Source organism: Passer montanus, unplaced genomic scaffold (genome assembly GCF_014805655.1).
Source record: "Passer montanus isolate IOZ18808 unplaced genomic scaffold, ASM1480565v1 scaffold16, whole genome shotgun sequence".
Classification (NCBI taxonomy): domain Eukaryota; kingdom Metazoa; phylum Chordata; class Aves; order Passeriformes; family Passeridae; genus Passer; species Passer montanus.
Window position 1 is genome coordinate 3,436,554 of NW_024363160.1, and position 24,082 is coordinate 3,460,635.

Here is a 24,082-nt window from a genome sequence, read left to right on the forward strand (position 1 = left end):
GGAGATTTGGTACTGTAGACTCACTAAAAAAACTGGGATCTCTCACCCTTGGCAGTGAGGGAGCAACACACATTTCCTAGCCTAGAGTAGGAAATGCCACTATACCCTATAGTCACCAAAACAATTGTCCCAGCATTACACACATTACTAGCAATGTTTCTGTATTGCTGCTGTGGAGTCAGCTTTCCTTGTTCTTTGGAACTGTTCTTGTTTCTGGGGTAACCTGATAGATTGAATAAAAAAGCAGGTAACTCTTTTTAACCAAGACCAGAAAATACAGGCTCTCAGACCCCATCTTTCCCTGTTCCCTCAAGATTAATTGTTAGCATCTCAGATGGCTAGGTCTTTAAATGCCATGTTTCCTGACTAGTCCATTCAGTTTCCGTTTTCTATGCCAGAGACAGTTTTATTTCTTTTTCTTCTCCAAAGACTATTTTTCTTTCCTCTGTGAAGTCTTTTTCAAACAAAATTGGCTCTCTTGTTTCACAGAAGATCTTTACATGAGGATCCTGCTTTCTTGGCATTGGAATCTGTATTTTCTCAAGGTAGATAAGAAAGGCAGTTTCTTTCCTCTCCAAAAAAAAAAAATCCAAAGTTCTCCGCAATGCTGTCTCGTTTGTAGGCTGGTAATACTTAATTTTATCATACCATGTTTAAAGTGTAAGATTAATGCATTTTTTCTGGCATTCTTATAGTGGTAGTGCAGGATATATCTGAAATTATCAATAAAGGATGCTGCATCTCGAACTTTCCCATGATGCTCACCCTCTCTATAAAACATATGTTGTGTTTAAAATAGGGAACTCACTTCTGGTTTTGCCCAGTCAGCTAGGTAATAAGAGAAAAATACAGTGCAGTGATACATGATATAGTGTGACCTGTATGCTTTCTGTCCAGATATTACAGAGTTTAACAGCACTGGCATTTGAATTGTTATTCAAATCTATTAAAAGTGAGTAAAAGATACTGTTTTTCTCTGCACTGAGGGCTTTCCTTACAAACTTAGAGAAAGGTTGAGTTTCTGATCAAAGTACATTAAGATCCTACACCTAAGAACTCCTAAAAGCTTTCTTTGTATGTCTGCCCATTCTGTAGAATGCCAGGCTTGATTGTCAGGCAGAAATCTACTTCCCATACTGACCTTTAAAAAAGAGGTAATTTTTATCTTATTTTCTCAGTATTTGAATACTGAAAACAGGGCTCTGCTACTAGAAATGTCTATCATTAAACAAAAAGTAGTTTGCAAGATTTTGTAGCTGGACTCACTTGCGTAAGAGGTAGAAAAAGAAACTGCCAAAAGCAAATTTCAGCCTCTGCTGAAGGATCTCTTCATTACTGCTGGCAAACTAACACACTGCAGTAGTTCAGCAAGTCTGCTAAACACTGGAGATTGTAGCAAAAGTTTGGTTCATTTCAGGCAGATTTCCACTGCATATCTATCTCACACAGAGTAAAAATGTTATTTATTTAATAAGATTGCAGAGTAAGTTTTGTCTTATTATGAAATTATTTCACCTTTCCAATGAGAAATCATATTCCATGTGCATTTGCTTGCTGCTGGAGTATGCTTGTGCCAGAGCAGCACACCTGCTACATGGAACACACCCTCACATTTTGTTCAATAGTGTCAGCTAAGCATAACATGTCATATTCCATGTTCAGTGGACGTGCACTGATCAGTAGATCTAGCTGGAATTCTGACATTTGTTGAGAGAGAAATTTTTATTACTGTTATTATTCTGCTAATTACATAAAATGGGTTAATCTTTGAATTACCTTGCAGTGATCATATTGAATTATCAAATTCTCCAAGAAAGCATGTGTTTGTTTTCCCTGCCCTTCCAGTGGCTCTTAAAGTATGTCCTCCATTCCTCCTTTAAGCCCCAAGCAATGCAGGCTTCAGCAGAAGAGCTGGGGCATGACTGAAGCCTTCCCAGTTATGACCTTCATATTTCCCCATGGGATTCATAAAATAAGGTATATATTCAGGTGAAGGTGGATCAGTACAGTCTCTAGGAAGGACCATCTTGGTATACAACCTGGCAAAATAAGGTGTTGTTTCGGTGATTTAACCCAGGGAAAACAAGGGTCCAGGAAAATCTTAAAGCAGCTTTCCAGTACCCAGGAGGGGCCTAGAGGAAAGGTGGGGAGGAACTCTTTTGTCAGTGAGTATAGTGATAAGACAGAGAGTTTCAAACAGAAGGTTTATGTAGGGTATTTTTAGGGTAGATTTAGATTATGTATTAAAAAGAGATTCTTTACTGTGAGGGTGGTCAGATGATGGAACAGGTGGCTCAGAGAAGTTATGGATTCCCCATCCCTGGAAGTGCCCAAGGTGAGGCTGGATGGAGCTTTGAGCAACCTGGTCTGGTGGAAGGTGACCATGGCTATGGCAGGGAGTTGAAGCTGGATGATTTTTAAGATCTCTTTCAACCCAAACCGCTCTATGATTTTGTGATTCTAGGATAACTCATTCAGCCCAGAGGGTTATTCCAGGACACTGCTTTCCCAGGATTTATCAGCCCTTTCCCTGCCAAGACACATGCCCTTGACATGGTGAGGCTCCTTTAATGTCCTCAAGAAAAGTAGCAGGTGCAAATATTTTCCTGTCACTCCCTGGTGGTTCAGACCCTTGCAGTTCCCACAGGCTGTCAGCAACATGAATTGCTCTAGTAGCAGCACTTACTGCTGTAGTGTTATTTATTGAAGACACAACAAGTGCAGGACTTAGATGGGTGTGTGTTTAGCCATGGCCAGCACTTCTGGAAAACGCTGCCGTGTGCGTGCAGCACCATTATTCAGTGCAGATAGAGTAGGTTCTGGCAAGCCTGCTGTGCAAAAGGGAGCATCTGATGAGCACCCTTCTCTGATGCTCTTAAAAGCTCAAATACCTGCAGTTTAGAAAGGTAACTTCTTCACTAGGAGATCTGTTTTTGAGGCTCAGGAATTGCTTGCCAATCCTGATCTCAAGCACCAGATCTCAATTTTGGGTCTCAATAGGAAGAGACCAAATTTTTGGTGGGACAGAGAGCACATGGTGTTGCCTGATGGAAGATTCTTGTCTTACCAGCTGCTCCAGTGTCACAGATGTGTCAGTAAAACCCATCAACCTTTAGATGGTCTTGGAAAGTCTGATAAATCTGTGTTTGTGTGAAGAGAGGGCAAAGACACTGTAGGACTGATTATTTGGGGATTTGCTTTCTTCTTCATGGCATGCAGTAGTGTTTACACTAAAGTTCTGCTATTAGTGACTCAGAAAAGAAAGAGCTTCCTTTTTAGAGGAGACTGGGAGAAAATGTCAGGGCTCCAGACAAGGCCTGTGGTAAGAAGGGAAAAAAAAAGGAGCAAATAGACCATGACCAGCTCTGTTCAGAGGGTCTAAAACAGTAGACTTTCATAAGTCTGCAGTAAGTCGTTGCTCTCGTGAATGGTTACTGATAAATATGTAATACGACAACAAATCCTCAACTTTGCTCTGCAGATCTGCATGACTTCAGCTGAACAAAGCAGTCAAGGACTGCTCTAAGCAGGAACAAATAAGCTGCTGTGAGCTCTCAGCAGTCTCTGGATGCCACAAAAGCCTTCTGGGCATCTAGGCAAGATCACCAGCCCTATGTGAGCCAGAACAGAGCAACATTCCTGCGTTTTCAATTTTTCTGGTAGCTGATAGGACATGGTGGTTGTTTATTCAAAGCTATATTGGCAGCATTATGGAGAAGTACAGAGAGAAACATATGCATAGGTGTTTGTTGGAGGGTGGTATGTATATGAGAGAAGATTATTTTAAAGCTGTTAAGTGCATTTGTCATAAACTCAGGTTTTGCATTTCCTTCATGCTGGAGATAGCAAAACCTGTGAAATAGCTGTCAGCTGCCCTATGTCTGAAATTATGTGGTGTTATTTTCAATCTGAAGTGCTCTTTAGTTAAGAGGAATTACATGTTTACAGATGGAAGGATCATCAAAGTCTTTCCTCTGCTTGTTTAACCTGTTTGGTTTCTTGATGTTTAGTATATAATATGAACAGTCTGATTCATATCTGTCAGCCTGGAGAAAAGGCAAATTACTTACACCATGCCTGCACTTGAGAACTTGTCTTTCATGGAGAGCTTAGGCCATTTTTAATTAAGCTGCTCAATTGTAATATATGTGTGTTTTCTGTTATTCACATATTCCTGTGAGTTTTGTAACAGTTATCTTTAAATAACTGAAAAAGGAAGAACTTATTCCAGAGTGGTTTGCTAAACATTTTTCTATCAATGCTTTTCTTCTGGACATCTGGCACCTAATCAGGGAACAGAAACGAACCATGCAAAGCAAGATAAGCCCAATTTAGTTTTGGCTCTTAGATTGCTAAGGACACAAAAAAGTAAATTTAATTTAAACTTTAAACTTTAAAAGGCTGAGAATATAGATTTTAATGTCCAAAGATTTTTAAAAGCTGTTAAAAAAAACATAATATTGCCACAGATTATTTGAATTCATGGCAATATGTTTGTCATTTAAATAGTTTCATTACACCACATTGTTTTTTAGTTACAAGTGCATAAATGCCACTATTATATCTCATAAAAATTTATTTTGTTTATAACTATGTTCTAGGTAGTATTTTCATTTTGTATTATTTTCTAGACAATTTTGCGCAATGCAGGAAGCTCTTCTGTGTTTATTCTGTGGTCAGTGTATCCTTTCTGTTCTCATTTGTTATGAGGATTTTAATTTCATACTATGACTTTAGTTTGAGAAAATGTAAGCAAATGTGTGTGCTGAAGCTTTTGTAATGGAGAAAACCAAATAAGCACCAAGACACTAAGCATGTACTAAAACCGCAATATAGTAAGGACAGACTGCCAAAGTCACTTGGACAAAGCATGAAGCATGCTTCTAGAAGTACTCATGATTGGAGAGTTTGTCTTGAACTTTTTGAAGCAACTAAAACCCCACAGAATTTTAACTAATTTTTCACATTTTCCCTCTCTTTTCTGGGAATGTAGTTTTCATGCAACAAGTGTGTTGCGAGTTACATATATTTTGATGTTCAGAGATCAGATGTAGGTCTTACATTATACATGCTACTCTCTAAAAGTTTTGGTATTCTTTACTGAAATATCTCTAACACTGTGGACTTCCTTTTCCTTGAAATTTAAAAAATAAGTTTAAAAAACCACATCAATTTTGTATAAGGGAGCAATTAAGGAATGCAGACTTTGTCATGGATGACATTTGACATAGTTTTTCTGAGTAAGTTTACTGATTGGTGGAGCTTCCAAAAGTTTTCTAACTAGAACTATTCTAACAAGAAGAAATTTCTAAATAATGACATTTGATATCATATTTTCTGATTTTTTTAAAGTAATTTAAAGTGGTAGCAATCAGTAGAACACTGAAAAACATAATATTTTGAACGGAAAAAACAGTCCATTTGTATACAAAAAAAATTCCAATCTCTTCTTGTAATTTTTCATCTAGTTGTATCCCTGAAACAATGTTACTGCTTTCTTATATTTAGAGAATGTAGAACAGCTTCCAGATATTGGTGCTGATGATAGCAGTCATCATACTTAATATGTTATTTTATTTGTCCCAGATGAATAACAGTTTGGTTTTTTTTAATCTCTAGTGGGGGGAAGTGCAATGCACTAAACATACCTTAAAAATTATCTGAGCAAATGATCACTGTGGTCCATTTATTCCTATTTCCTTGAGTAGGATTGCCTTTACTGTGCACTTCATTATTACATTAAGTTCTTCTTTTCATGAAACTACGATGAAGGGAGAAGAAATATATTTATCTCCTTTTTGTTTGTCTTCACTTAACTATGTCATCAGGAGCAGCTGAAGCTCTAGTGGTTATCATTTTTCACACTTCTAGCTAGATTCAGAAGCTCTCTTCAGCCAAATAATATAATTTGCTTTAGTTATTGGAAACAACAAATTGTTTGCAGCTATTCCCTTATCCCTTTCAAAAAATAGTCCCTTCCTGTCTGCAGGAATTAATTTAATTATGGGGTCAGGGAACTGGAAGAAAATACTGCTCACTGAGGAGCCTTGATAATAAAATAGAATAGAATACAATCTGTCCTATAAAGTAGGGTAGAGAAATACACATCAAGATTTATGTGACAGAAAAAATAATGTCAGTGACTCACCATTGGCAAAAATGGGGGAAAATCCCCAATGACCATAGTATACAAAAGTGTATTTTTTCCAAGTGTAAATATTCCCACAGGAAAACTTGCATTCTGCTTGAAGTGATGGTGCTGATCTTGATGAAATTGAAGACTGTGCCATCTTTAACATATAGCCAGGTGGGTGTCAATCTTTTGTCACAGGTAACAAGCAGTAAGACAAGAGGAAACAATCTCTGGAGTGACACATTTAGGAGGTTTAGATTGGATATTAGGAAAAACTCCTTCACCTAAAGGTTGCCAACCATTGGAACAGGCTGCTCAGGGATGTGGTTGAGTCAGCATCCCTGGTGATATTTGAAAGACTTCTGGATGTGGAGCACTCAGAGATGTGGTTTAGTGGCAGACTTGGAAGTCCTTGGTTAATGGTTGGAGTTGATGGTCTTAAATGTCTTTTCCAGCCTGAATGATTCTATGATGTCTGTGCCGTGTGCTATAGTCAAGTAAATCAATATGAAAGCAAAACTCATTCATTCAAACTACTGACAGAGTGGTTTGAGTACCATCACATGAAGAGCCAGCTCCTCCTTACAGCAACAGAGTATCTGGTGTGCATATAAATAATGCTAGGCTAGTAGGACACCTGAAATTAAGGAGAATGCCACAAAAAGAAGCCTCTCCAGGGATGCTAACAGCAATTCAAAAAAACTTTGTAAATTCAGACATTTGTATGTGAGTCTTCTTCCAAACAGGTGAGCAGGAGTGAGGGCCTGAAAGACAGACTAGGGAGATTGAACTAATTTATGTCAGTTGTTGAAAGTGGATTTTCAGAAATACGTTCTTTCAAGGATACTGTCCTTCATTCACCTAAAATCTTTCTAAACTGCTGTGTATAATAGACTGGTGTTACAAAAATTAGTACCTTGGCACTCCTGAGCTGCTAAGATGTTCTGGGTTTATTGATATGGACCCTAGAGGTCTGAAGGAGAATACAAAAAATGTTCTAAATCTTGGCATAAGAAGGCAGCTGATTCCTCAACAAGCACGTGGATTGATGTTTGCCATATTTGTAGGCAGAGCAGGGCACATGTAAATGTGCCTACAGACTTGCTCACCACTGTAGGAGTCTGACATTTGTACAGTTCAGAGGTCCAAACTGAAAAAGTTTCTTACTTTAATGGAGTAAGATGGGTGTCTCCAATGAGCTGATTAGAGCCCTTCTGTCAGCTGTCTGAAATACCTAATGTAAACAGTCCCAAAATCAACTAATCTCGCTTCCTGTAAACAAAATACTATGTAATTATTTTCTCAGAAAATGGATTAAAGAGCACTTTTACTACAGTGCCTAATATCATTGCAAAGACTTGGAAATATTCAGTTTTCTCTCTAAAATACACCCATAAGGTTTCAAAGTTGACTGTGCCCAAATTCAGCTTCTTATCATGGGAGCAATTATGTCTTTATATGAAACACTTCTCATCCCCATTATGTCCTCCCCGTATTCCACTGTCAGATGCCTGGGTGTACACCTTGGTAAGTGGCTTCTCAGTGTTTTCTTTTCAGTAACCAATAGATAGGAGGCTCAAGAAGTGTAAGTCAAAAAGCTTGTCTTTTTAGATCCACAGTTATTCTGTGGTCCTGACATTACTTTTTCCTTCTTGGGATGTGGATGTGGATGAGCTGGTTCCCTTAGTGGTTTTATGGGTGCTAGATTATGTAGTACAGCAAAAACAAATTCCTTGGTTTATACTTGATTTTTGTCTCTGAATGTATCAAGTGCACGTTAACACTTCCTTTTGCAGCAGTGTGTGAGACTAGCCAGCAGGATGTCACCTGTTTTTGTGCTGCTTTCCATGACCATCTCCAATACTGGCTAGATTTTTGTTTCCCAGTATTTTGTTTTGTTACACTTAAATACAGTGGGGTTTGGAGTTGCTATGATTGAACTTCATGTTGCAGTAAACTGTAGATTACAGTAACTTCAGGTTACAGTAAATTGTCTTTGGGGTTTTTCAGAATTCCAAAGTTGTGTAACTTGCCAGCTCTACCACAGTATGTTTTAGCTTGTATTGACACATTCTGAAAGTGAAATATTAAATAATTCTGGAACAAGAAGCTAACTCCTAAGGTAAAATGCACATGGTCAGCCGTTTTCTTTGATGTTTTCTGCATAAAGCTTTGAAATGTGTTACAGTTAGCTTTTAATCCATTTTTATGTACTTCATTAATTGCATGTAATTTATGCTATTGTTCGAAGACATTGCCATAGGGTACAAAATCAGAAACCTTAAAAAAACATAGTCCAAGTATGTTCAATCAAGGCAAGCAAGATAAGGTATAGGACCCATAATCTTTACAGGTGTATGAAATGTTGGCAAAATACTTTGTTTATTTATGGTGTCTGGCACAATACACTGTTAGTCTATAAATCTCTGTGGACATAGACTGAATTTATTTATGCTGTTATTTATGCCTAAAACTGACATCTTGTTTACTAGTCATTAGCCCCAGGTTATGTTTTCAAGTACTGAAACCAGGTTGGCTGTTTGCCAAGTGTAAGGAATTTCCTCAGTTTTTCAGGCATTACTAACTGAAAGTTAGTATTTTTGAAGTTCCTCTGAGTAAGGACTGAAAACTATGAGAAAGCAATTTAGGCTGGGAAGGAGGATTTCAGAAGCAAACTCCATTAGGTGAGGTGATACAGATTGATGTGCCAGCAGTGTTTGCATAATAGACTTGCTCATGCTTTACTACATCAGACTTCAGTGGTAGTACCAGGCTAGTCCAGTTAGTGAGTGAAGTCAGTTCATAAAGAAGCAGTGGCTTGGTTGAGATGAAAAATCAGTAAAGCACAAAGGAGATTGATGAAGTAAAGTTAGCTGAGGGCACAGGTCTCATTTTATTAATTCAATCTGGAGTTTAGAATCTCTTTAAATTACTTACTGACGTGAAGCTCTTGTATTGCTTTATATATTAGTCAGTCTTTTTCCTCTTTCAGTTTCTCTCAGACACCCCCATTTCTTGCTGGTATTCAGCAAGTGACCTACCCTCACTTCTAAGCTATTATAGCAATGAGTTGCTGAGAGTTATGAGGCCAAGAGTTCTTAGCCATGCAAGTATGTATTTTTATTTCTTCCATAGCACAATATTGGTTTTCATCCAGTATTATCACTGAAAGAAGCTGAGAAAAATGACTACCACACTTGATAAATGCCAGTCTCTCACTTGCAGTGTTAAAAAATGCATAGATTTTCTATATGTATTAAGCATTCATTACTAATATATCAGTAGAATATAGAAATAAAATGGGGGCAAGGAAAAAAATTGTCTACCAAAGAACTTCCCTTAAATAATTTCTGTCCTGCTAATTTTACCTGGAAATGCTACAGATCTCTGTACCAATTTTACCAGAACTTGGTTTTGCAGTTTGCAAAGTTTTTCTCCAACAGATAGAAGCAAATGTGAAAATGTTACGAAGTGTTATACTTGGGAAAAAACTTCAACACAATACTGTCTGCTTGCTACAACAATCACTGCATTTTAGAATTTAAGAAGGTAGGATTGTTTTTAGAGAATTCCAGTTTCAAGAAGGATGGTAATTGGTAACATTACATACACAATATATAATATTACACAGATAAACCTGATATCTGTCATTAATAAAAAATATCTCTTGAGAACTTTATGTAAGTTGGGTCATCACTGATATTTTTATGCTTACAATATGGAAATCTGTTCATTTAACATTGTAAATATTATTAGTTTAGGATAATGTGATAGGAGCATAATTGTGTGTCATATACTTGGCAAATGAAAGGCAGAATTATTTTTATAATTTTAAGAAATAGAAAGTAAGCTCCTGGAAAGCTTTATGCTGGATTCACTGTGTTGAATAAAATCTGAAAAATGAAACAAAGTAAACATATGCTGCTTACATTTTTAGTTGACTCTGAATGAGGCAGCATTACAAGTGTGTTGAAGGATGCCATGGAAATACAAAATAATCTGGAGGGTAATGGACAGTTCTAAATGGGTTTTAAATTTAGCTAAACATTACATAATGCATTCCAGGCACATAGCATTATATATAAGCATTGTTGCTGCAGAAAGGGAGATAATATTGTTTAAGCTCTTCAAACCTCAGCACTTCTCCTTCAAGTTATTTTTCATACATAAATAGATAGAAATCTGACCATAGTATTGCTGAAAGAAGGAGCTGCTTGTAAGAAGCCTCTTGCTCTGTGTTTATAATTTTTGAGTCTAGTTAATACAATGTGTTCCTGTTTACCTACCCAGTGAAACACAGAAAAAAGAGATATCAGTGGTAATACCAGTTGTCCCACAGTCTAGAAAACTTAGGCTGCTCTAAAAATCAGACCCTGGTTTCTCAGGTTTTCAGTCAAGCATTGGTCACTCACTGATCACAGAGACTGGTGGTATCTGGTACCTGCCAGGTATCAGATATGCTGGTATCTACCAGGGATCTATAGAGACTCCACATGCTGCCATGTGCTACCAGGACACTCCATGAGCTATAGCTACAAAATCCTTTTTAATGTAAGTGCAGTTTGATTCCTGCCATAGATACAATTTAATTTCAAGCCCCTGTCTTGTAAATTTAACATCTCTGTGCATTCATTAGTGAAGTGGTAGATATTTCCTGTAAATATGAATTGATTTTGGTAAATACTTTAATTTTTGTATTCATTTGAAAGCTTTCAAGCATGTGTTTGCCACATAATGTGAAATATTTATGATATCCTGATATTTTCTGGGACAAATACACATATAACCACACAGTAATTCAAAAGTTACAAAATAAAATTAGGTATTACAGTTGCTGAGAAATAATTTTTTACAAAGAGCCCGCTATTCACTTAAAATCGTTCACATATAACCACACAGTAATTCAAAAGTTACTAGTGTGGATTAGGTACAGTTGCTGAGAAATAATTTTTTACAAAGAGCCCGCTATTCACTTAAAATCGTTAAAGGTCCTTTGCTATGGATTATAATGCAGCATTGCAAAGCAGGTTACTTATCTTTCTGTACTGTTTTGCTATCTGTGGATTGCTGCCTTCTCTCCTGCATAATTTCTATTTTGCTGCTGAAACGTGAGATCAATCCTTCCTGGAAAAAACCTACTGCAGTCTTTTTCTTGGCTGGGAAGAGAAACTGAGACTTTTTTTTGAGTTTTTGCTTTCAAGAGTTCTCATAAAGATCTCTTGTCATAGCAAAGGACGCAGAGTTCCCTAGAGGAAAAAAACAGTTCTCAAGTAGATAGTGGTCATTCAGTTGTGGGTCGTTTTAACATGATATATCACAGACTTAAATTTCAATGAATAATTGCTGATAGAAAACAAAACTTGGAGACCTTAGAGCGACAAATTCACTCCCAAAATAAAAGGTAAATAAACCTTTCCAAAACTGTGGGAAGCATAAATGGAGCAAATGGATTCTATTTCTGCTCGGATAGTTCTCCTTTAGAAACGTGGTCATTCAAAACTAAAATATTTCTCCATAGTTTCTGATAATACTAGTCTGATAGTGTGCAAGTCAGTTCAAGGCAGAACAAAACAGGTACAGACAAAAATGAAGTATCAAACAGCAGTAATTGTAAGCAAGTCATCTGGAAAACATACAGGCAGATCTAATGTGGAAGTCAGTATAAAAAAGAAAAAAAAAAGAAAATGAATAGCAACAGAAAATCATTTGAGTCTGACACTTAGAATTAAGTGTGCAAGAAGTTACATTTTATCTCAGTATGCAGTTGCAAAGGGAGAGGATGAAGCACACGTCGCTGAAGTTAGCCGGGAAGCGGCCGAATGCCGAGGTGATGAGCAGCAAACATTGCAGGGAGCGAAGGGCCGCGTTCCCGGGCAGGGCCGGAGCTGCTCTGCTCTGCGGGAGCATCAGCTCTGCCGCCTTCCCCCTCTTGTCACTTTTGTCACCGCCCGTCAGCGCTGAAGAGGCTGTCAGGGAAGTGTCTCAGCACGCTCCTCGGCCTGGCTGTCGAAGGGCTGCTGAGGAGGAGCTCAAACGCGTTCGTGTGCCCTGCCCTCCAGGGCCGGGCGCTGAGCTCTGCTCCGTGTGTCACTGCGGGACACGCCTTGGCAGGGCTCGCTGCTGCTCTGCCCCGCTGCAGCTCCGCGCTGGCACTGCAAGAGGGGAGAGCAGCAGGAAGGGCGAGTTGAAAAAAGGTGTGAGATAAGGCAGCCAAGGAAGGCTGTGCTCGTTTACCTTCTGTTCCTTTGGCTTCCTCCTGTTGTGACCTGCTCTGCCCAGCTTCATGTGGCAAAGTTACACTGGCTTCTTACTCATGCCACCACTTAATTCCATAACTAATTGATACTGTACTTTTCAACAGAATGTCTGTTTTGCTTCTTATAATAATGCTTCTTCTGTGTATAATAATACAGAAAATTAATAGGTATCAATAAATAAATGCATTATCCTGGCAGTATGCTTTCCTGATGCTGTTTATTTAATATATTAGCTTTTAAAATGTCTGTCTTAGCAGTAGCAATAGTATTAGACTATTTTTGTATGGGAGTAGTCTGGCTGTCTTTCATCACAAAAAGATGACCAGTGTCTAGTTTATCTATGAGCAGACTGCATTATTGTCTCACAAAACAATGTCCCAGTGCTAGTACTGCTTCATTAGGTTTATGCTACATAGACATAATTATGCAGGAGCTAAGAATAGCTCATCTAATTGAAAATAATGATTATAGAGAAAGAACGGGTTTGATTACTGTTACTAGGCAGGCACATACCATACACCCATTCACGGACTGCCACAGAACACATATGGGATTATACAGTCTATTTGTTTTTATTAACAGTTTCTTTTCCCCATCCTGAGTACAAAAGCAAAGGTGTTACAATTCATTTGCTCATTATTTTTTTTTCTCACAGACCTAGGGGGACCTTCAAGAAGCCAGCATAAGCTAATATTTATCCAGTAAATTATGACAAGCTAAGCTTTGAAAGAGCATTCAACATTTATCCCCACACACATTTTAGGGAGGGTGTAACTTAAATAAATCTTCTCCAGGCACCACAGATGAAACTGTCTATGTGGTTTTTTTATGTCTGTGTTTATACTAGTACCCTACGGGATTAAACATCCTTTTAGAAATGCAAAGTCTGCCATACTGTTAATCTCTTGATGCTCATTCTGGTTAATGCTAACATTTAATTCTTCTTTTATCTAAAACACATAGAACCCTTCATTATGGCTTGAAAATAAAACTGAATTTTTACAGTGAAGTTGTTAGAAAATTTCATTTATTTAATTGCTACTCATTGCTATTACCAGGCACTTGGGATAAAATTTGCTGCTATTGTTGTCCTGTTAACTAATTCTTTTCTTACTTCTGTGTCAGTTTTCTATTAGAATGTTATGAGAAAAGTGATGCGATCACAAAATGTAATGTATTTGGTTCAAAAATGTTAGTAATATCTTTAGTGTATCAAAATACTCTGCTGGTTTGCCATGTTTAGCTTCCCCTCTGTTCTAACCAGCCATTTCATAGCTCGAGGCTATGTGCTAATGCTGTAGAGTCACAGAGAGATCGCTACCATCAGGAATTTTTAAACAGATGACTGTTTGGAAAATGAAGTGGAGAGGGAAGATGGGGCATGCAGTGGTGCAAACCTGCAGTAACACAACTATCAGTTTGCAGTCTGGAATCAGAAGCCTTTGCAGAAGCTGTTCTTGGGGGTTTTTGAGAAATAGCAAGAAGAAAAAAGTGGAAGCAGAGTGCAGATTACCAAAGTATTGCATACTGTTGTCTTGACTTCAGAAAAATTGTCTTTTCAGATTGTTTTTGGATTTGAAATTCAGAGAGTTACAAGAATTTAGGACAGTTAAGTTCCCATTTCTACAAAAGCTTGGTGAAGTGTTAAATACATTTTCCAGGCTGTTCCTTAATGACATGATCTGATTGTGGAAGATATTTCCTATTTTCTGGGCCAATATACTTGAATTTTTCCTTTCAGAAATTTTCACATGGCACCCAGCACTGACCCAGCATTAACTTTGAAATGTGCTAAAGGTAGTAGCATCCCTCAGTCCCTTCGAACACCATGTGTCCTGAACTCCCAGAATCCTGTGTAGGAGTCAGTCTGGTGGCCCAGTCTGACCTTCTGTGCACTTCTGTACACATTCTGGTAGCATGTAAATAAATCCTAATCCTGTGTTTCTGTCGGATACTATTCTATTCTTCTCTTTAGAAATTTTAATTACAAGCTTGGGCTGTAAATTGTGTGGCTGCAAGTAAATATGATCCAAGGATGAACAGGACGGAAGAGCTGAGAGGAATACTGTTTTGATCCTGAAATACTTCACTGATTTGCAGTTCCTCACAACAATTTGTCTAAGAGTGCACTGTACAGGATAGTATATTATAGCTGAGGTCCTTTGCTCTCACATGCTTGCTGCACCTGATAAAAGACTCCTCTGCATATAAACTGTTTTCTGCTTTGTACAGAACCGCACATGCAAGAGCTAAAGCTGATGCTGCGGATCAGGCTGCTCAGGCTGCTCGCCAGGAATGTGATATTGCAAGAGCAGTTGCCAGAGAACTTTCACCAAATTTCTACCAACCAGGTAATTGTAGATTGGGGCTTTATGTGGCTATTTGTTTTATTGCAGTGAAAAGATTTTGTGTTAAGTTACAGTGTTGATTCCATCTTGAATGTTGTCTTTTATACAGAAGTAAGTCATGTGTATGTCTTGAAGGGTACACATTTGTTCAAGGAGATTTTCTTCTCCATTTTGAATAATTTGGTGACTGTTTATTTGTATGAAAACAATTGAGTGTTGAAAAGTCAGTATCAAGCACATAACTTTGCCTCAGATTAGTAGTTGATTCAGGGCAGTATCAATGACTTCAGCAATCATAAATCACCAGAAATTTTGATTAATTCTATAATGTCTTTATTAGTGGGGAGATCTATAGGTTTTTTACTGTCCAGTGGAATTCCTGACAGTCTTGGTGTTAGCTAAGGTCTGAATTTTGAAGAATGTTTTACCATTAGACATACATAATCTGCAAGGGAGTCTTCCTCTGTTATGCCTGGGGTGCTCTGTGGAACTTTAGTTCTATATTCATAATGGCATGGAATTAGGTCTGTCCCACTTCCATCAGCATTGCAGCCCATCTTCATCTGTCACAGGGTTTGGAAAGTTGCTACAGGAAGAAGCAAAGCTGGTTTTGCATTGTTTTTCTGCTGTCTTTCCATGAGGTTCATATTTCTGTGTACTGCTCTTTAGCTTAAAATTTGATAGATAAAATGGAACTCCATTTGCCAGTTTAATGTCTTTTCATGTCTGCCCTTTCTTTCACCTGTCAAATTGAGTTGAGTCATATCTTGTTATTACTTCTCAAGGATCTGCCTGTACTCGCATGCTAATAGAGATTATAGCTCTGAGATTCATTTTCACTTACTGTCATTTTCTGCTCATCCTTGTTTCAGACACAAACTTACTTATCTTAAATGCACCCATGTAGTGAATGCAGGCTATAATGACCCATAGAAGCAAAGAACAACATTCTGCATCATTTTCTAGTAACACAACTATTGACTTCAACTTTTAGTTCAAGTGGTCACTATATATATATTTGTTACTAAATCTTTACTGTCAGTTACCTTATAGAATACTTGATTTCTTCTTTATTTCTAAGTATTTTGTTGTAGAGAGAGAATGTGTTTTGGGACTGGGGGGATTGAGGACCTCTTTATGTATTCATTTAGTGCCTAAGTCAAGGATTGTTCACCTGATGGGAATTTTCATCCCCTTTACCAGTATTGCAGACTTTCTTTGTACACATCCTAATAGAAATTCATCTTTTTTAAACATGGTGGTCCAGAACTGTTAGCAAAACTCAGCAGAACTATTTCCAGTAGTAAGACTTTACTAGCTTTTAAACAGTATAAATATGTACTTTTCACTTTTGCAAATTATCTCAGTACTACCTCTCCTGTGGATTTATATTATTGGCCCATACTTACTGCTAGTCATAATCAAGTCTTTTTCATTTTTCGTTACTTCATTCTCCACCAGCTGAAGAAATCCCAGTTTACAGCAGCAGGCCATCTTGCCATTCATAAGTTAAGTTATAACCTTAGCCATGCAAAGAATTGAAGCATTTGGAAAGAAACTAATAAAAAACTGCCAAACCCTTCAAATAAAGCAATTACTAGAGTACTTGAGAGTAAATGCCAACATCTGACAGTGTGAAATTTGACACCAAGAAATCACCCAGATCAAGAATTTATCACGTGTCTTTTTACTCTCTGACACAGGAATTGAAGTAGCATTGCTGACAGATCAGCTGAGATATGGGAGAGAAGGTGTGGGATCTTATTTTCCTCTCATTTGAAACTTTTATTCTATTTACAGAAGAGGAGAGTTTGTATCCCTTCCCACATATGTGTGGAGTGACGCAGCAAAGCATTTCTCAAAGTTTACTTACTCTGTGTGAAAACCTCTCAGTTAGCTAGCTCCTAGCAAAAGATAAATACCTTTTCTGGACTCCAGATTTTGAATTCTCTAATTGTTTCCAAGATAGTCAAATATAGCATATCTGTATACATTTGGAAAAAAAACCCTATTCCCATGACGTAAACAACTTTTAAATGCCAAGGTGTTAACTAAATCTCAGTTATCCCAAATAAACTCCTGCAAACGACCAGGTTCACACATCATTGTGATGATTTCATGTGCTATCATGTCTGAGATGTTTTCCAGGCTCGGTGTACATGATACCTTTTTCAGATACACTTTTTCTGTGTGGTACCTGTTAACTCACTCATTTGTACACATACTTGTTTGTTTAAGCATTTCCCAAGAATTGTGCCAAGAGTAAGTAACCGGACAATGTTACTGTTAGCTTTTGTCATTTATGGTAATAAAATAGGTAAATATTTCGAAGTATTTACATTTCCTCACACAAGCAGAAGTACATATCTGCTTTACAAATAGCATTTTTCCTGTCTTTGAATGAAAAGAAGGTAACTGTTGTTGCTCACTAATACCAACTCCTTGGGTTTCTTTTGTTGCTTGAGCTTTTTATTTTTACAGTATCTGTAAGTGCTACTAAAAGGTATCAGTAAATGTTCTGTCTCATACTCTGAAACTATAGTTATGTGAAAGCTTTCCATTGTTCTAAATTGTCTTGAAAATAGGTTATGATGAGAAAGTGTGATTTTTCTCTTCATTCTTTAACTACTTAGTATGGTAGGCAAGCATGCTGTCAGCAGCAAATGTATGTAGCATATCAACAAGCCTCTTGAAACAGAGACAAAAAGAAGTTAAATAAATACCTCTCTCTAAATAACAAAAGCATTCTTTTCTGTCTTAATAAGTGATCTCTGAATTACTTGTAGCCTAAAACCATTTCAATATTTGAAAACCTTTTGATAAAGCTCTTAAATTTCGGGTTCTTAAAAAGCAACTTTCTGGGCCATATATAGCCTAGTATTACACACAAATTATAATTACAGTGAATATTCATCATTCATTGTACCATGGCAGTTTATACTTCCCAAATCCTTTCTCTCATGTTTCACCTTTATGTTCATTAAGGCATTCATCAGAAGCTCCAGGCTTTACCTTTGTAGTATAGTTTAAAAGGAGACTAAAAGGAGAACAAAGCAGTAGGAAGTAAAGTAGCATCCAGCAGGTAAGAATAATAATGAGGTACTGTAGAAATCTTGAGATTCAGGTCTCCCAGTGATTGATTGCCGTAGTATTTGCATATAAGGAAAGCCAAGTATGATTGAAAAGGTCAGAGCCATAGTGTAAGGACTTACAAGCTTGCAGAGACCTGTTTTCCCTGAGTTTGTTCATGCTATTCTCAGGCAATACCCTGCTTCTGCTTTTGCTGTAGCAGATATTTGGCTAGTGATTAATAATTAGGAAGATGTGTGTCTTTGCAGAGCCCTACCCACAAGGCTCTACATTTTGTAGATTTAACAAATGTTGTAGTCTTTATCGAGACCATACTACCATACTCTCTATATTTAAAATTCATACTTTACTGGCCTTTTTATCAACAGATAAAACAAATTCTGAGAAATCCCAGCTCTGACCTGTTTATTTCCTCCAGGCATTGCTAAACTTGTGGATGTGTCAAAAGAGAGCACACCAGGACAGGAAACAAATGAAACCTGAGTCATAGCCTCATTCAAGGGAGTCATCCAGGGACAGTTTGAGATTTCTCTTCGCTTAGAGAAAAAAAATAAGTGCTTTTTTGTGTCTCTTGTAAGACCTAGAGAAGAACATATGACTGATGGGAATACTGTATCAAAGATGTAACAGAAAATAAAGGTTTTTGACACTCAGTGGAAAGGGGTGACTAGGACTAGGACAGTGACTAGGACTATTGTCCTAGTCTTGCACAAGGTTACTGGATGCTTTGACTGGCACATGCATTCTAAATTCCCATACTGTCTTTGGGATGTGGTCTTCTAAACACACTATCAGGAGGTAAACTGAAGTATGGACTTGCACAGACTGGAGAGCTAAGCCGTAATTGTCTGTGTGCATGTATATCCTGCAGCAAATGGATACTGCTCTTTCATTCACTTTGAATGAATAACATTTGATTAAATGAAAGAAGGGTACAACTACTTTGCTGCAGGGTAAGAGCAGTCTGGGCACTTTACCACAGATCAGTTAAGGTCTGGAAATTCAGATCTGAATTGTTTTCTGACAGATTATTTGTCAGGCCAAACAGCTGCCAGATAAACATACATGGGTCACCAAAACAATTCATCCAGCCTTTGACCTCCTAAACAAGGCATATGAGAGAAATCAAGGAGCAGTTCATAAATTAAAGCTGTCCAAGTTCAGAGATGGACTGAATTTCTTTAGGTGGACTATATGAGCAAAGACTTCCTAATGATAGGGGTAAGAATTTGGCAAGGTTTACTAGTATCTTTTACTACAAGATTTGGTTACTGTTAAAGCTTCTGTATTAACATGCTGAACATTACTAGTTTCAGAAATAAGCATTTTAAGTTTATTACAAGTCAGTTTGTAATGGCCACTAATGCCTTAAAGAGGAACTGTGGTTTGCATTCTCTTTTCACCAGTGGTAGATATCTGTAGTGTAAGGAAAAAAAACATCCTTCCCATCTTCCTCTGCCATCACCACCTCCTCGAGTTCTCAAAATGCAAACTCCATATGGACAGGAAAGAGAGATTTCTGGCTGATGCTAATTAACTGGAATGTCCTGGCTAAATGCATGTGTGCCAGACCAAGTAGTTTTATTTAAAAAGCCAATTACAATGAGCATTTTGCCTGATTAAAGTAACCAGCCATGCCATCAGTTTGTGCCTTAAAGCATACGGAAGCTCGCTCATTATTCTTAGTCATAAAAGAGCCTGTTCATTTTCTGAATTTATTCTACATATGACTTCATCATCCTCACAGATCTGTTACTGGATTTCTTGCTGTGCCATTTTTTCTCTACAATTTATTGCTTCTGTCCTCTTTCTCCAGAACCCTAGAGAAGACAGAGCCTATAGACATATCCTAATGCACTTCTGTTGCATCCAGTAATCAAAGAAAGAAGGTGCATTAAAAGAAAAAGTGCCAATTTCAAGCTTTATTCTTGTTCCCCCGCTTCTAAGTCATGTCATACCAGTCTTCACAACATGACTTCCAGATTTATCACCTGTCTCACCAAGCCCTCAGTACAGATGCCTCCATCCTTCCTTCCACATTTTTCCTCTTGCCCAGGATGAGGGCCATCCAGCTTGCTGGGAGTCTGCATCCATCCTCCTGCACTGCCTGACACACCTTCTGGCTCAACCCACTCCTCAGTGTTCCTGCAATGCAGCCGGGACAGGAGAGCCTGCCTGGAAGAAGGCAAAGCAAAGAGAGTTTGCAGAGGCATAGCCATAATTCTTCAGGATGCTTTCTCAGTCTCTCCAAGATACATTTGAGTCACATAATCAAGTTATTTGCTTAGGAAAAATATGCCTTATTAGTTTTGAGCAAATTAACTTTTAAAACTAATAACAGAGAACCAGTTTCCTGTAGAGAGATAAAGCTGTTACAATCACTGTAATTTTCACAGACTTGCATAAGTAGTGAGCTAGTTAATTTGCATCCAGATGAAATTTGTGGTTGCTTAGTAAAGGCTGCAGGATCTGACTATGAAACTAGTTGAAGCCTGGGCTAACTTCAGTGCTGTGTTGCTGTCTCAAAGTAACCTTTTGAATTCTAGCCTAGGTGTACATACCTAATCTGGCACTATGGGAGTGTTAATTACAGATGTAAGCTGAGAGAAAGAGGTCAGTGCTTCCTTTCTCTTGTTAAAAATTGTTCATTCACTCTGAAAAAGAACCATTCCTTCCAGGACACTGTTGGCCTGCTCCAGTGAATTTCTATATTGGTCTATCATGGTGTCCAGCCAAGGACAAGATGAAGTAGGGTCTATCACATGGGAGTATTATCACAGTGTCAAAATTTCCATTATAAATCCTATTTATAACCGTGTCATAAATATTTGTTCCATGTTGAAATTCAGCTAACAAAGAACTGCGAACTTTCCTTACAGTGCTAATTTTCAGTCAACTATGGTGATCTATTTTGAAAGGATTTTATTATACGAGTGGAGATTTAAATTATGTTTAAAAGGTTGGGTTTCTCCTGTTACACTTTTAACATGTGATGTGGACCATTAGAGAAAAATAATCTTTGCAGCTGCATTCTGTGTTTGTCAAGGCCACTGAAGTAGATGGCTAATATACATGCCCTTTTATTCCAAGAAAGTTTGCAAAATTTAAGACTTACTTAAAATTAGAGAGACTCTAGGGAGATACCCAAAAATGAAAAATTTAATTCATATTATAGACCTGAATAATGTAATGTTCAGTATGATCTGGAAGACCATGTTGAGAATTTGGAGAAGATGAAGACTTCTACCTGTTAGTTCAGTAATAGTTATTCGTTCAAATCATTGTCTGAGCAGGAGTAAAACCTGGAACTGAAACACAGCCAGCATGGAATTGGTAGTTTTTGTATGGTGAAATTAAACAGGATGAAAATTGTAAAACAAAGGTAGAGAGTCGAACAACAGAATAATCGGAGGTTCTTTTCCTTGAAAGTATAGTTTAAAAATGAAAGAAAAATACAGGTGAATTAAAAGAATAAATCACAGATGTTAACAGACTAGACTTGTTCTAGAAGAGGAGAATGGTCCCCTATGTCAAAGGAGGGTAAGAGTGGAGCAATGATACTGAAATGTGACTAAGAAAATCGCAGAGGCTCCTCAAAAAGTATCAGATGAAGAGCAGAAAGTATTTTGTCAGAGGCAGTTGCCAATCTTAGGAGTGTGGGATAGATTTGGAGGAGAGGAGCAGTAAATGGATATTGCAAACTTAGACTTTAAAAGAAATGAAAACTTAGAGCACTGATGAGAAAGGGAAGAAATGACACTGTGTGAGGTCAGAATGGTAAGTGGCATGGTGAGTGGGGTTTCTCTTAAAATACAAAAGAAAAGAACGTATTGGAAAGAAGCCAGATTTGGATGCAAGACTGAGCAGCTCACATACCCCAGTTTTACCCGAATTAAATTGATTGCTGTATTTCTCCAGTTCTGGCATTTGCAGTGCAGCAGTTACTTCAGGCTCTTACACTTTATAATTAATTTCAATGCTAGATAAAAGAAATTAATTTTGCTGGAAGTGTGGTACAGCTTAATGAGTACTGTTATTGAAAAATACTGGATTAACCCTCAACCCTCTGAGAAAATTCATGAAGCCATATATTTCAAAAGCAGTAAATTTCAAGTCTCTTTATTTTACTCCTGTTCATAATTTCCAGTGTATTTTCTATAAACAGAAGGCAATAAAGGAGACTTCTAAAAAATTAAGTCTGACAGTATGTCATATAATCATGAATCCCTTAGAAATATCTGGAGTTTTAATTAAAGGTAGTAATGCATCTCTAGATCTGTAGAATCAGTGGAGTCTGAAACTGTCCAGCTTTTCCATGTTGTTTTGCCTATCTATATCTATGCCTATATATTCAAGAGTAATGTTGCTTGTTTGCTGACAAACATGTATTTACTGTCTTCCCAGTTTTGAGCCTTTTTGGAAGATATTCCACAGGCATAAGAAATGCTGATATCTACAACCCAAGCTCTGAGTGCATATTCTAGCCTCTGCTTTTTTTCTGTAGTGGAAGAACAGAAGGGTGTTCTCAGAAAAACAGGCACTTTCTGTTTATGAAATAAGGATTTTAAAAGAGGCAAAAGTTAGAAGGTCTTTGGCAAAAAATTCACATGTTTATTGAATTTACTGAAAAACAGTTCTTAAGACTAGCTGACAGACTTGGCCAGTTGGACAGCAGACATGAACCTGCTCCTGTTAAGGTCAGTTGCCAAACTCCCATGGAGCAGGATGATAGCCATGCACTTGAAATGTGATAAGAGAAGTAGCTAATACCCTTCCAGGCTGAATATACAGAAGCACGTCATGGAGAATGGTCCCTTCTCTGCATGATCCCAGTGACACTGAGTCTGAAATACTGTGTATAACTTTGGGGATCATCATGTCAGAAAGATCTGGACATGCTGGGAGAAATGTAAAGAAGTGTGAATTCTACTGGGTAAAGACAGTTATTATGCCACATTAACAGTCTCTCTCTATATTTAAAATTCATCTTCTCAGAGAAAATGCAGTTGCAGTGAGAATAGGATTACAGCCTTTCACTTCTGCCCATCCTTTAGGAGCTTAAAAAAACCTACTTTTGCAGTTAACAGCTGCCCCTGTGAAGTTCAGATGAAGTAAAGTAGTCTCTAGGTTTTTTGTGAAAAAGCTAAAAATTTACCTTCTCAGTTATCGCCTGTTAAGCAGCCTGCAGGCTTAGAAGCATTCAAGTAGATTATAGTGCATGTGTTATTTGGCTGGGATCATTCACATTAAATACAATGTCTGCATATTATCTACCATGGAAAAATGAAGCCTGTCCTAGATACAGGAGTCATATGCATCACCATGTAATCTTGACAGATATTTTTTGAAGTTCTGTCAGTATTCATCAACAGAAAGGCAGGGTAAGTAAAGCAAGCCATAGTTAAGATTGCTGGTCACAGGCAATTTCTGTGTCCATAAGCTGATATGCCAGTGAGGTGTTAGAGATAGAGGTGCAGCACTCATAGTGCCCTCTACCAGGTAAGATAAATTTGTTACATTTTTCTGATGGTATTGAATCCAGAAGTATAAAGGCTTACACACTGGTATGCAGACACATTTAGGAAGTGTTGCCCTGTTTTGGAAATACCACAGCTATTTCAGTCACCTGCTAAAGCAGTTACAGGATGAGAGACTGGATACATAGAATAAATTCCTTGTTCTTGGTGCTGACTCCAGGCAGTTTTTGAAATTCATTAGTGTAGTCTTTCCTAACTTCAGATCATTCAGTGTGTATGTGTCTTCACTTTAACGATGCATTTATAAACCTTTAGAGGAAGAAAATCCTATTTTTAGGGATTCTTTTATCCTTAATGATTCTTTAGTTATTGAATAATACAAAAATGCAAATTACAAAAACACTGTTTAGGTTCTGTATGCAGGTGTGTTAATTGTAGGGTAACTCAATTTCAGATTTGGAGGATCTGACATGGAGAGAAGAGGCAGTCTGGTTTTCGTACTGGTAGAATTGCATTAATATCTGTGTCATCATCCTACTGCTAGACTCACAAGTTTGTGATGTTACCTGTGATGTGAATTTTCTGGCTGAAGTCCATTTCCTCTTCTGTTGCCATTACTGTTGCTGGCAGCTCGAATGTGCTTGAGTAGATGTTTTGATATTTTCCAAAAGCATTGTGAGATAACATGGTGTCATATGCTTTTCAACAAATTCCTGTACGAAATGCAGAGACACTAGCAGGAAAGTAGTCAGGTCACACCAAGAACTGTATTGTGCT

The 24,082-nt window shown here is 37.7% G+C and overlaps 1 protein-coding gene across 5 annotated transcripts in view; it reads left to right on the top strand.

Annotated features, from left to right (window-relative positions):
- Positions 1–24,082, top strand: part of JPH1 (junctophilin 1) — an 83,410-nt gene that overhangs the window by 40,631 nt on the left and 18,697 nt on the right. For all 5 annotated transcript variants that reach the window (XM_039702748.1, XM_039702747.1, XM_039702749.1 and 2 more), the window contains exon 3: positions 14,623–14,741. In XM_039702748.1, coding sequence (XP_039558682.1) covers positions 14,623–14,741 — 119 coding nt within the window. The remainder of the gene's footprint in view (positions 1–14,622; positions 14,742–24,082) is intronic.